At 65.1% G+C, this 13659-nt stretch overlaps 3 protein-coding genes across 5 annotated transcripts; 2 read left to right on the top strand and 1 right to left on the bottom strand.

Annotated features, from left to right (window-relative positions):
• Positions 1–15: 15 nt before the first annotated feature.
• On the top strand, positions 16–2798 carry CHLRE_13g578150v5 (uncharacterized protein). The gene is made up of 5 exons (XM_001693497.2): positions 16–322; positions 699–777; positions 1089–1147; positions 1670–1771; positions 1996–2798. The coding sequence occupies exons 1-5, from the start codon at positions 186–188 to the stop codon at positions 2165–2167; spliced, it is 549 nt and encodes a 182-aa protein (XP_001693549.2). The 5' UTR covers positions 16–185; the 3' UTR covers positions 2168–2798.
• A 46-nt stretch (positions 2799–2844) lies between these two features.
• Positions 2845–8460, top strand: CHLRE_13g578200v5 (uncharacterized protein). 2 transcript variants are annotated; one of them, XM_043069501.1, is made up of 3 exons: positions 2845–4674; positions 5146–7472; positions 7929–8460. In XM_043069501.1, the coding sequence occupies exons 1-2, from the start codon at positions 3056–3058 to the stop codon at positions 6734–6736; spliced, it is 3210 nt and encodes a 1069-aa protein (XP_042917471.1). In that variant the 5' UTR covers positions 2845–3055; the 3' UTR covers positions 6737–7472; positions 7929–8460. The 2 variants fall into 2 exon arrangements, with proteins under 2 accessions (XP_042917471.1, XP_042917472.1); XM_043069502.1 differs by lacking the exon at positions 7929–8460 and having other exon boundaries at positions 5146–7510.
• On the bottom strand, positions 8343–13614 carry CHLRE_13g578074v5 (uncharacterized protein). 2 transcript variants are annotated; one of them, XM_043069499.1, is made up of 2 exons: positions 11724–13614; positions 8343–10395 (listed from the first exon to the last, which is right to left on the bottom strand). In XM_043069499.1, exons 1-2 carry the CDS (start codon positions 13376–13378, stop codon positions 8772–8774), a joined length of 3279 nt encoding a protein of 1092 aa, XP_042917474.1. In that variant the 5' UTR covers positions 13379–13614; the 3' UTR covers positions 8343–8771. The 2 variants fall into 2 exon arrangements, with proteins under 2 accessions (XP_042917474.1, XP_042917473.1); XM_043069498.1 differs by having other exon boundaries at positions 8463–10395.
• Positions 13615–13659: the final 45 nt, after the last annotated feature.

Raw genomic sequence — 13659 nt, 5'->3', positions numbered from 1 at the left:
TGTCAACCTACGGTTGTCGACGTCAGCGCTGCATTAGCCTTACGCAACCTACAGCAGCTATGCTGCAACCAGCGCTCGCCTCCCGCATGCTGCTTGCGCTACGCGCTTCGGCATCTCCATTCGCGCTTGCGCAACACTCTTCCTCGCTCGCAGCTGGCCAACGACTAGGCGCCAGCGTCGCGTCCATGTCCTCCAACGCGACGCCTCCTCCTGACGCCAACCGGATGGGCACGGCGGACCTGACTGATAAGTACCTGCCCGACCCCGTTGACAAGGTGTGCCATCGCCAAATTCAAGTGGTCTCGCCTACCGCGGGCTTCAGGTGAGCGGCCAGGCGCGAGAGCTCCGAGCTTTAAGGGGGTGCCTGTCACCAGAGGGAGAGGTTGGGGGGAGCGAGCCATGGAGCGCAGGAGGCGCGCAGCAGGAGCACACGATCGCATCGTGCATGGCGAAACCCCAGGCGTTACTGACGCTTAGGTTAAACGCCTTCAGGAGACCCAATGATGCCCATGTATCGCCCAAATGCCGTCTGTTCCAGGGTCGAAATGCCTGCTGCACATCAGCATCAGCATCAGTGTCAACGCCAATTTCAGCGTTGCCGTGTGCTTTTCCCGCCATACTCATGCATGTCCGCACACAAACACACACTCTCTCTCTCTCACACACACACACACACACACACACACACACACACACAGGGACTTCGGCGGCAAGCTGCGCTTCAGCGGGCAGGTGTCCACTGTGCGCTGCTACGAGAACAACCCGCTCGTGCGCAAGGTGTGGGGAGGGAGTTGAGAGGGCTGGGAGGGAGCTGCTGGGAGGGAGCTGGGAGGGAGCTTGGAAGGAGCTCGGAGGGCTGGGTGGTCGGGAGGTTTCGCGAGCGGATGGGGCAGGGACCGGGCGGTTCACGTGCCCCAGCTCGAGCCTAAGGCCGCGGAGAGCGGCGCCATGCCGGTACAGGGCGGCCCCAGCGTGACACCGAGGCGCAGTGACACACACGGACACACTACTCGCGCATCGGCACGTTGACACGAACATGCCCGCGGTCTCTGTTGTACGCACCTGCCCATCCCCACACATCGCCTCAGGCGCTGGAGGAGCCGGGCATGGGCCGTGTACTGGTGGTGGACGGCGGAGCCTCCATGCGGTGAGGGAGGGTGGGGGAGGGCGGCGCCTGCGTGTGTGGGCGGGAGTGGGAGGATGGGTGGAGGATGGGTGGGGGAGGATGGGTGGGGGAGGATGGGTGGGGGATGGGTGGGGGAGGATGGGTGGGGGATGGGTGGGGGAGGGCGAGCCTGCGTGAGTGGGCGGCCTCTGCCGCGTGTGGGCTCGCGCGAGGGCCAAGTGTGCGTGCGTGGGGATTCGTGCTGACTGCCTACTCTCGTGCCACCTGCAAGCCCACTCCGCCTTCCGCTCTGGTCTGCGTACGTATTAGTTCCGCAACACTCGTCATGCTGGCCTCGGGCTGCCTATCTATCTGTGTGCACCTGCTTTCCCGTGCGCCGTCCAGCACACACGGATCAGCCATTTTCTTCTTTGTCTTTCTGCTGGTACTGTCAATACGCGCACTTGTTTTGCTGACAGTTCGCATGAGTGGCTACCCGCCGCCCCCCCCCCCCGCGCCGGGACCTGTTTAATTGTGCTCGGGCATGTTCATTCACCCCATCAGCTGCGCGCTGCTTGGCGACATGCTGGCGGAGAGCGGCGTCAAGAACGGCTGGGCCGGCATCATCGTCAACGGCTGCATCCGCGACTCGGCTGACATCGCCAAGTGCGTGCGTGTGTGCGTGCGTGCGTGCGTGTGGGCGGGCGGGCGGGCGGGCGTATGTGTTTGCGGGCGGCGCCTGGAGGTGGCAGGTCTAGGCAGCTGGCAGACGTACGGCGGTACACACGACCCCTTCCGTAGTACTTCTCCCGCCGCACCCCTCCCCCCCCTGCCCCCGCCCACCACCACCTATCTCCCCGTACCGCGCCCAATCCCAACCTCGCCCCCAGGATGGCCCTGGGCGTGAAAGCGCTGGGCACGCACCCGCTCAAGTCCAGCAAGCGAGACCCCGGCCTGCGGGATGTGCTGGTGGCCTTTGGCGGCGTGGCCATTGCCCCCGGCGACTGGGTGTATGCCGACGCCGACGGCATCCTAGTGTCCAAGGAGCAGCTCACACTATGATGTTGATGATGATGTTGATGGTGATGATAATGATGATCCGCTGATTGGGCGGCCGCTCACCGGTTTTAGGGGAGGTTGACAATCAAGTTGATTGACCCGCTACTGAACATCTGCTGTTGCCGACCCGTCCCGAGGTGTAAGTAGGTTGCAAAGCGTTTGTGTTTGGGGTGCCTGCATGCACGAGTTGCATGCATACATGCCTGCATGGTGAGTGCGAGCTGCAGCTCCGCGGGTGAAAGCGGTGGGGGGACTGACGCGCTCGAGACACTGGTGCTGCGAGCGTAGGACAAGGAGGAGGAGGAAAAGGAGAAGGGGGAGGGGCTGGGGGATGAAGCAGTTTCGGGATGGTGTTGAGGCTCAGTGCTGCTGCTGAGAGTTGCAGCCATATGAGCATAAGGGGCGTGTGTGAGAGGCGGTGTGTGGCCCAGGGGTGCGGCAAGGACCTGGCGAGTGATGTCATGCATGAGGAGAGACGACTCGGCAGTTGCTCGGCTTGGCATAGCTCATTCCGGTATGTATGAAGGCTACGAGGAAAGAGCAACACGCACGCGACGCGGCCAAATGCATGACATCGCGCTGGCGATCAGGTCCGCTGACGTGCAGACAGCCTTGTTAACACTTGGAATACAACATGAAGCTTATTATATCATTAGGTTGACGTCAGCGCCTTGGATAAACAGCAATTCGGCAAGCTGCTGCAGCAGCAGAGTTTCTTGATTTCCCTTCTCTGAATGTTATGCGTAGAGTGAGCGGCACTGTTTCCGGAATTTATGGCAAACAATTAGCGGACAAGTCTCAAGCGCTGAGGCGGCTTATCCGCCAGCAGGATAGGCTTCCATAACCTGCAATCACTATCTGTTGGCGAGTGGCCAGCGAACCGCTAAGAAAATGGAGGCTGGAGACTGTGTACCAGAGGGCCCGCAATGCGGTGCCACCCTGACTTCACACGTTCCGCCAGGGCTCGATCCCGCGCGCCCCTGCCCCGGCGGCATGTCCCAGCTAGCGCGCCTCCCGCCAGAGCTCCAAGATCGCATCGCAGAGGCCCTGCCACCCAACGAGGTGGCATGCACGCTGCGCCTGCTCAGTCGCACGCTAGCAGCCCACTTCCGCAGCCACACCGCCGTGCAGCTGTCGCAGCCGGTGCCGCACCACGCCTTCGTGCGGCGCTTCGGCCGCTGGTCCGCGGTGCGCTCGCTGCCGCTGGCTCAGCGGCGCAAGCTCATCGCTCTGACGGCGGCCAGCGGCAGCTTGGAGAACCTGCGCGTGGTGGCGGGCGGTCCGGACGTGACTCAGGCGGTTGGCACCGCAGGCTGCGCGCTGACGGCAGAGGTGTTTGCGGCAGCGGCCGGGGCAGGGCACATGCACATATGCAAGGAGCTTTACAACATGGGCTGTCCCTGGGACACGTCAGTACTGTCGGCGGCGGCCCGCGGCGGTCACGTTGCCCTGCTCCGCTGCCTCTGTGCCAGCCGCTGCAAGTGGAGCTGCCTTGGGCCGGTACTGGTGGCGGCGGCGGCGGGCGGGAACCCGGCTGTCGTGGAGGCTGTGATGAAGCTATACGGCTCCGATGGGCACCACCATTGCTATGTCGCGTGGAGTTGCAAAAGGCTGTTGCAATATTTTGGGAAAGACGAGATGTGGGGCGAGGCGCAGTGGGACGAGGACGACAAGGATGCCCGTGAACTGGTTCTGCGTAAGAAGGAAGATGCTAGCTCCTCCCAACAGCAAGCGCAAACGCAGCAGGAGCAAGAGCAGCTGCAGCAGAAAGAGCAGGAGCAGGAGCAGCAGCCGCAGGGTCCACAGCAAGCTTCAGCTGTGACCGGGCCAGATAGCGCCGCGGCCGTCACCGCGTCCGCCGCCGCCGCCACGTCCGCTGCCGCTGCCGGCGGCGGGGTTATTGTGAGTGCAGCAGCAGCAGCAGGAGCCGCGGAAGCCGCGGGAGCAGCAGGAGCCGCGGGAGCAGCCCCAGCCTCAGTCCCAGGAGCACCAGCAGGAGCACCCTCCGGAGCCACCGCGGCCGACGACGCGGCAGCGGGCGCAGCGGCCACTGCGGCGCCTGCCGCGCCCGCCGCCGCCGCCGGCGACGACGACGACGGCGGCGGCGCCAGTATAGGCTTCCAATCCTTACACGTGCTACAGCATGGAAGGGACCTGTCGCAAGAGGAGGCGGCGGCGGTCTGTGTGGTCGCCGCGTATGCGCTGCCCTTCCGGCCCATGGCCAGGCTGGTGTACCGGTGCGGCGGCTTGCAGGCGCGCATGCAGCCGGCACTGGCGGCGGCGCTGGCGGCGGCGCTGCTCAGCCCCACGCCCGACTGGACAACTAAGGTCCTGTGGATAGAAGGGATGGTGGCTGAGGACGCTGGCGCGGGCGCGGCAGCAAAGGTCCGGCTGACGTGGCCGCGGGGCCTTGAAGGCGCGCTGTGCGCTGGACTGACCCTGGGCCGCCGCCCACCGGTGGTGCGGGACGCGACAGGGCCGCTGGCGCGACTGATCTGGGCGCGGAACAGGTGCGCTGGAGAGCGAGAGAGAGCACAAGCGAAGGAGACGCAGAACCGTGTGCGTGTGCGTGTGTGGTAATGCGCAGGTGTGCAGGGGTGTCTGTGTGCATATGTGTGTGTGTGTGTGTGTGTGTGTGTGTGTGTGTGTGTGTGTGTGTGTGTGCGCACCGCGGTACACACGCTGGCGGCCATGACTACCCTCGCTCATATGTGTGTTCGCCTGCTGCTTTCGTGTTTAGGGTGCTGCATGGTACCATAGCACCTATCGCGCTACAGTAACTCCCCCGTCATACCAGCCGCGCAACCTTGCCTTGACGTTGAAAAATGATTTTTGGTGTCTGGGGATACGCTGTACACTACGGGACTACGCCAACCTGCCCCTGTCCCATTGCATCTATCGCGCTAGCTACCTGCCCGTCCTTCCCCGCCCACCGTATCCTCCCTATCTCCCCACCGTGTCTACCAATCTCCCACGAACAGGGGCTACCGCGTGTCCAGCCTACCGCCGGCGTGGCTCCTGCCGCTGGCCGACGTGACCGGCATGCAGGCCCTCGCGACCTGGCTGCTGGAAGTCCCACCACCACCACCATGGCAGGGTGCCGCCGCGGCCGCGCGGCGGAAGCGCCCCGACAGCCCCCTCACCGGCGCGGCGGTGGCGGCCGCACGCCTTGGGCACCTGGAGACGCTGGAGGCCCTTGCCAGGGCGCAGGAGGAGCACCGGCAGGCAGCGGGGGAGGCGGAGGCGGAGGTGGAGGCGGAGGCGGAGGCGGAGGGGGCGGCACAGCAGGGGGCCACACAGGAGGCGGCACAGCAGGGGGCGGCAGGTGTGCGGCCCCGCCCGCCGCAGCCTCCGGCCTGGTTGCGGGCTGTTGTCAAGGAGGCGACGGCGCGGGGGCACGAGGACATCGTGCTCTGGGCGGTGCAAACCTACGGCGCCCAGGCAGTGCTGTGCCAGGAGCTGTGGGCCGCCGCCGCCGCCGCCGCCGCCGCTGCTGCGGGCAGTGCCGCCAGCCGTGACAGCAGTAGCAATGACGGCAGCAGCAGCAAGCCCAGCTGCGGTCTGCGGCTGCTGGACTTCCTGCAGCGCAATGGCTGCCCGGGACAGCTGCAGCGCGAGGGCGTGTGCTCCGCCATCGCCGCCGCCGCGACTGCAGCCTCGGCCGCCGTGGCGATCGGGGCCGGGGCCGGCGGCGGCGGCGGCGGCGCAGTCACGGGCGTTGCGGGTTTGTATGAGTGGCTGCAGCGGCAGGGCATGGCGTCACTGGTGAGTATGGAGGCGGCGGCGGAGGCGGGGGATGTGGAGCTGGCGACCCGGCTTGTGAGTGTGGGGGCCGGGCACGCGGCGCTGCACGGCGGCCTGTGGAAGCCGGCGGTGGAGAAGGGGCACGCGGCGTTCGTGGAATGGCTGGTGGCGGACACGCAGTGCCCGCTGCCGCCGCTGCCATGGACCTCCTCGAATGGCGGCGGCACCCGGGGACTGCCCCATGCGGAGTACCGTGTGGCGCTGAGTAACGGCGACCTAGGGGTCTTGCGGGCGCTGTGGCTGTTGGAGCAGGTGGCAGGAGCATCAACCAGCTCAGGAGCGGTGGCGGCGGGGGGATCGGCAGGCGCGGCGGGATCGGCTTGCAGGTGGCAGTCGTGGGAGCTTGACCGCCTGTATGACAGCTTGTGTGAGTCGCCGTGCCGCAGCCTGCCGGTGATGGCGTTCGCGGTGAAGCTCGCGGGGCTGGGCGGCGCGGCGCATGCACAACAGGTGTGGCAGGCATGGGAGGCCATCTTGGGGGTACTGGAGCGGCAGCGGTCGGACTCTGCTGCTGAGGTGCTGGCGCCGATGCTCGGGCTGTGGGCCGAGCGGTTGGGCTACGTGGCGGCGGAGGTAGACGAGCTGGACCGTTCATTGAATGATCTGCGGCAGCGCTTCCGCGAGGAGGGCTTCAAGTTGGCCCGACCCGCGTCGGACACGCTGCGGCAGCGCGTGCAGGACGCGGCGGCGGCGCTGGACGCCGCCGCCAACGCGGCCAGTGATCTATCCGGGCACATGCTGGACAGTGTGTTGGCCTGGGCACCGTAGGCGCGTGTAGCTGCGTGCTGCGTGCTGTGTGCGTGGCTGGGGCTGTGGCATAGCGGATGGTTGACCATCGGGAGCCATTGGTTTGTGATTACTGTGGCCTGTGGGACGGATACAGGGAGCCGTGGGTGTCGGCGCCTTGGCGGCTGGTGGCTGAGTGGCTAGTGGAGAGGCGGATATATGGGACCGGCCGGCAGCAGTGCGCTAGTGGCCTAGTGGGTGCGAGGCCGCCGACGTGCTGCTGGATGTATGGGGCTCACGACAACTGCTGGGCCTTTGCTGTACCGTATGTGGGCTCGCCTGCTGTTCCCTAAACCCCCCTTATCGCTTGCAACCAACGCCTCTGCCTGTACTCCGCTCGTTTGACCTGGTGTTTACACACCCCCCCTGGCTGGCTGGCTGGTAATAATTTGTTGACGCGCAATATTTCTCACGCTCCGTGCGGCCGGCCAGCAGGGGTTGCTGGTGGCGGTCGGTGGTATAGGTTACACACGCACGCTTACATATTGTAGGGACCGCATGCTTGCCCCATACTGTGCATGCGTGGTACGGCGCCAGCTTTGCTGCGGGCCCTTTCTGCAAACGATCGATGTAGGCCTACAGCACCAGTGCTTTGGTGCAGGCCGCGCCTACCGCTGCTGCCGCACATATGGTATTGCGGCCAGCACGGCAGGCATGTGCACCGCTCCATGCAGGGCTGCTGGCCGCACTAACGCGAGCACTGCGCCGTGACACGTTGGTGAGCATGCATCGGCAGTTGCGCGACCTAATTAACTAACGAATGGGCTGAGCGCGGCGACAGCAGCAAGCCGGCAGCGCTAGCTAGCTGGCTGCTATCTACAGCCAATAGCAAGCAAAGGGCAACTTGCTTGTGGAGATGGATAGGGGCATAGCTACATGCATCGCATGCAGCTTGACGCAGCCGGCGAGCCCACGTACAGCAAATAAAGGTCCAGCAGTAGTTGTCGTGAGCCCCATACATCCAGCAGCACGTCGGCGGCCTCGCACCCACTAGGCCACTAGCGCACTGCTGCCGGCCGGTCCCATACAAGGTCCCATATATCCGCCTCTCCACTAGCCACTCAGCCACCAGCCGCCAAGGCGCCGACGCCCACGGCTCCCTGTATCCCGCAGGCCACAGCTATCACAAACACCTACCGCTACGCAGTACTCCGGCTTGCCCCTCCCCCCTCAGGGCGCTCCATGCCGTGCGCCCCGGAAGGCGGTGTGGGGATGGGGTGGGGTGGGATGGACTGGCGGATGGTGGAAGTATCATATAGGTATGCTGGGGGCTGCGAGCAGCCATACTACCGGTCATGATATTGCCTTCGATAGCTCAGGGCGCCGCGGGCTGGGGGTGGGTAGGATGTGGGGGCTCGGACTCAGCGGGGGCACGGACTCAGGGCGTGGAAGCCAGCGAGAAGCGGGCGAGAGTAACGCCGATGTGCCGGGTGATGTGCGAGCAGAATACAGAACGCGGCATTCGTCATTACGGGGAAACTAAAACAGATAGCGCCAACCTTTTGCGCCTCGCGCTTTCGCGCGCAATTTCCAGGATCCTCCAACGCGTCGATTCCTCCGTCTTGCGTCCTTCCGTGCCGGGAGCCTTGATTATCGATACAATTTGTGATATATTGTCTGTTGCGCTGGAGCTCTAATGCAAATGCTGCGCTTGTGCGTTTACCCCGCTCTGGCATAGGGCTTGCGTTTTCATAATGTTACGCTTTGCAATACATACATAGAAAGGCGCACTATTTGCACGACAAATTTCGCTGCGCTCGGGTTTCAAGGTTATAACTCAAGTCAAAACTGGAATAACCGGGAGGGCCCCCCGCGGCGAGCTCGATGCGACCGCAATGGCTATTGCCCCTCCCCCTTCGGGGGAAGGGGCAAGCCAACCAATGGCTCCCGAATGGTCAACCATCCGCTATGCCACAGCCACAGCCACACAGCACGCAGCACGCAGCAGCTACACGCGCCTACGGCTGCCACGTCAACCACTACGCCGCAGCCACAGCCACACAGCAGCTACACGCGCCTACGGTGCCCAGGCCAACACACTGTCCAGCATGTGCCCAAGCAGATCATCGGCCGCGCTGGCGGCGGCGTCCAGCGCCGCCACCGCGTCCTGCAGGCGCTGCCGCAGCGTGTCCGACGCGGGTCGGGCCAACTTGAAGCCCTCCTCGCGGAAGCGCTGCCGCAGATCATTCAATGAACGGTCCAGCTCGTCTACCTCCGCCGCCACGTAGCCCAACCGCTCGGCCCACAGCCCGAGCATCGGCGCCAGCACCTCAGCAGCAGAGTCCGACCGCTGCCGCTCCAGTACCCCCACGATGGCCTCCCATGCCTGCCACCTCTTTTGTGCATGCGCCGCGCCGCCCAGCCCCGCGAGCTTCACCGCGAACGCCATCACCGGCAGGCTGCGGCACGGCGACTCACACAAGCTGTCATACAGGCGGTCAAGCTCCCACGACCTGCAACTGCCGTCTGCTGATGCAGAAGCCGATCCCGGCGCGGCCGCAACTGCCGATCCCGGCGCGCCTGCCGATCCCCCCGCCGCCGCCACCGCTCCTGAGCTGGTTGATGCTCCCGCCACCTGCTCCAACTGCCACAGCGCCCGCAAGACCCCTAGGTCGCCGTTACTCAGCGCCACACGGTACTCCGCATGGGGCAGTCCCCGGGTGCCGCCGCCCTTCGAGGAGGTTCTTGGCGGCGGCAGCGGGCACTGCGTGTCCGCCACCAGCCATTCCACGAACGCCGCGTGCCCCTTCTCCACCGCCGGCTTCCACAGGCCGCCGTGCAGCGCAGCGTGCCCAGCCCCCACACTCACAAGCCGGGTCGCCAGCTCCACATCCCCCGCCTCCGCCGCCGCCGCCATACTCACCAGTGAAGCCATGCCCTGCCGCTGCAGCCAATCATACAAACCCGCAACGCCCGTGACTGCGCCGCCACCGCCGCCGCCGGCCCCGGCCCCGATCGCCACGGCGGCCGAGGCTGCAGTCGCGGCGGCGGCGACGGCGGAGCACACGCCCTCGCGCTGCAGCTGTCCCGGGCAGCCATTGCGCTGCAGGAAGTCCAGCAGCCGCAGACCGCAGCTGGGCTTGCTGCTGCTGCCGTCATTGCTACTGCTGTCACGGCTGGCGGCACTGCCCGCAGCGGCGGCGGCAGCGGCGGCGGCAGCGGCCCACAGCTCCTGGCACAGCACTGCCTGGGCGCCGTAGGTTTGCACCGCCCAGAGCACGATGTCCTCGTGCCCCCGCGCCGTCGCCTCCTTGACAACAGCCCGCAACCAGGCCGGAGGCTGCAGCGGGCGGGGCCGCACACCTGCCGCCCCCTGCTGTGCCGCCTCCTGTGTCGCCCCCTGTGCCGCCCCCTCCGCCTCCGCCTCCGCCTCCACCTCCGCCTCCGCCTCCCCCGCTGCCTGCCGGTGCTCCTGCTGCGCCCTGGCAAGGGCCTCCAGCGTCTCCAGGTGCCCAAGGCGTGCGGCCGCCACCGCCGCGCAGGTGAGGGGGCTGTCGGGGCGCTTCCGCCGCGCGGCCGCGGCGGCACCCTGCCGTGGTGGTGGTGGGGCTTCCAGCAGCCAGGTCGCGAGGGCCTGCATGTGCATCGCGTCGGCCAGCGGCAGGAGCCACGCCGGCGGTAGGCTGGACACGCGGTAGCCCCTGTTCGTGGGAGATTGGTAGACACGGCGGTGGGGAGATAGGGAGGATACGGTGGGCGGGGAAGGACGGGCAGGTAGCTAGCGCGATAGATGCAATGGGACAGGGGCAGCAGGTTGGCGTAGTCCCGTAGTGTGCAGCGTATCCCCAGACACCAGCAATCAATTTGTCAACGTCAAGGCAAGGTTGCGCAGCTGGTATGACGCAAGAGTTACTGTAGCGCGATAGGTGCTATGGTACCATGCAGCACCCTAAACACGAAAGCAGCAGGCGAACACACATATGAGCGAGGGTAGTCATGGCCGCCGGCGTGTGTACCGCGGTGTGCACACACACACACACACACACACACACACACACACACACACACACACACACACACACACACACACACACACACACACACACACACACACACACACACACACTGGGGCAACATCGCCCAACGCGGAGCTCGGTAACCGGCGTAGGAATTGGTCCGTAACTGCGCACGCGTGTTCAGCGGCTTTGTTCCGTTTGTTTTTGTGTTTAACACACACACACACACACACACACACACACACACACACACACCAGCCGGACACGCGTCTGGAAACGCTGCAACCGCCGCCCGCCACGTCCCCCATGCAGCCTCGACCCCGTTTAGTCGCAGTGCCACCGCTAACTCGCCCTCTTCCAATAGTGTTATTGTACTTAGTGGGCGGGATTTGGGACGCGTGATACCTAGCTTGTCTGCTACACGCCGCCTCTCTTGTCGCCGTTGCCATTCATATGCCCGTGACACTTCCTCGCTGCCGCCCTATGCCCATGCTTCCACTTTTGCCTATAGGTGAGCTCGACTACGACCAGCGGGCGGGAATCCGGGAATTAGGCGTGCTGGGTCACCGTTGTTTAGCGCGCCCAGGGTGCGGAGCATGGACGCATACAGGTGCATCGCGGGGTCAGGCCGAATGGTCGCCCGTGGGGTTCCAGGCTTATCGCGGGTAAGTATGACTACCTGGGTCACTACAGTCACGCGACGCTCGGTAAAATGGTGGGTATCGGTAAGTAACTCCGGCGTCGTCTGGGCGGGCTTTCGTTTCGTTTTTTAACACACACACACACACACACACACACACACACACACACACACACACACACACACACACACACACACACACACACACACACACACACACACACACACACACACACACACACACACACACACACACACACACACATATGCACACAGACACCCCTGCACACCTGCGCATTACCACACACGCACACGCACACGGTCCTGCGTGTATGTCTCCTTCGCTTGTGCTCTCTCTCGCTCTCCAGCGCACCTGTTCCGCGCCCAGATCAGTCGCGCCAGCGGCCATGTCGCGTCCTGCACCACCGGTGGGCGGCGGCCCAGGGTCAGTCCAGCGCACAGCGCGCCTTCAAGGCCCCGCGGCCACGTCAGCAGGACCTTTGCTGCCGCGCCCGCGCCCGCGCCCTCAACCACCATCCCTTCTATCCACAGGACTTTAGTTGTCCAGTCGGGCGTGGGGCTGAGCAGCGCCGCCGCCAGAGCCGCCACCAGTGCCGGCTGCATGCGCGCCTGCATGCCGCCGCAGCGGTACACCAGCCTGGCCATGGGCCGGAAGGGCAGTGTATACGCGGCGACCACACAGACCGCCGCCGCCTCCTTTTGCGACAGGTCCCATTCAAGCTGTAGCACGTGTAAGGATTGGAAGCCTATACTGGCGCCGCCGCCGTCGTCGTCGCCGTCGTCGTCGTCGTCGCCGCCGCCAGCGGCGGCGGCGGCGGGCGCGGCAGGCGCCGCAGTGGCCGCTGCGCCCGCTGCCGCGTCTTCGGCCGCGGTGGCTCCGGAGGGTGCTCCTGCTGGTGCTCCTGGGACTGAGGCTGGGGCTGCTCCCGCGGCTCCTGCTGCTTCCGCGGCTCCTGCTGCTCCTGCTGCTGCTGCTGCTGCTGCTGCTGCACTCACCACCACCCCGCCGGCAGCGGCAGCGGACGTGGCGGCGGCGGTGGACGCGGTGACGGCCGCGGCGCTATCTGGCCCGGTCACAGCTGAAGCTTGCTGTGGACCCTGCGGCTGCTGCTCCTGCTCCTGCTGCTCTTTCTGCTGCGGCTGCTCTTGCTCCTGCTGCGTTTGCGGTTGCTGTTGGGAGGAGCTAGCATCTTCCTTCTTACGCAGAACCAGTTCACGGGCATCCTTGTCGTCCTCGTCCCACTGCGCCTCGCCCCACATCTCGTCTTTCCCAAAATACTCCAACAGCATTCTGCGACTATAGTCGTCATACGAATAATGGTGCCCATCGGAGCCGTATAGCTTCACCACAGCCTCCACGACAGCCGGGTTCCCGCCCGCCGCCGCCGCCACCAGTACCGGCCCAAGGCAGCTCCACTTGCAGCGGCTGGCACAGAGGCAGCGGAGCAGGGCAACGTGACCGCCGCGGGCCGCCGCTGACAGTACTGACGTGTCCCAGGGACAGCCCATGTTGTAAAGCTCCTTGCATATGTGCATGTGCCCTGCCCCGGCCGCTGCCGCAAACACCTCTGCCGTCAGCGCGCAGCCTGCGGTGCCAACCGCCTGTGTCACATCCGGACCGCCCGCCACCACGCGCAGGTTTTCCAAACTGCCGCTGGCCGCCGTCAGAGCGATGAGCTTGCGCCGCTGAGCCAGCGGCAGCGAGCGCACCGCGGACCAGCGGCCGAAGCGCCGCACGAAGGCGTGATGCGGCACCGGCTGCGACAGCTGCACGGTGGTGTGGCTGCGGAAGTGGGCTGCTAGCGTGCGGCTGAGCAGGCGCAGCGTGCATGCCACGTCGTTGGGTGGCAGGGCCTCTGCGATGCGATCTTGGAGCTCTGGCGGGAGGCGTGCTAGCTGGGACATGCCGCCGGGGCAGGGCCACTCGGGATTGAGCCCTGGCGGAACGTGTGAAGTCAGGGTGGCACCGCATTGCGGGCCCTCTGGTACACAGTCTCCAGCCTCCATTTTCTTAGCGGTTCGCTGGCCACTCGCCGACAGATAGACGTGATTGCAGTTTATGGAAGCCTATCCTGCTGCGGATAAGCCGCCTCAGCGCTTGAGACTTGTCCGCTATTTGTTATGTTTCATTCTTATTGATTCCGGAAATCAGTGCCGCGCACTCTACGCATAACATTCAGAGAAGGGAAATCAAGAAACTCTGCTGCTGCTTCAGCTTGCCAAGTTGCTGTTTATCCAAGGCGCTGACGTCAACCTAATAATATAATAAGCTTCATGTTGTCTTCTGT

Source organism: Chlamydomonas reinhardtii, chromosome 13 (assembly GCF_000002595.2).
Source record: "Chlamydomonas reinhardtii strain CC-503 cw92 mt+ chromosome 13, whole genome shotgun sequence".
Lineage (NCBI taxonomy): Eukaryota > Viridiplantae > Chlorophyta > Chlorophyceae > Chlamydomonadales > Chlamydomonadaceae > Chlamydomonas > Chlamydomonas reinhardtii.
This window is presented reverse-complemented; position numbering and strand designations above follow the sequence as displayed.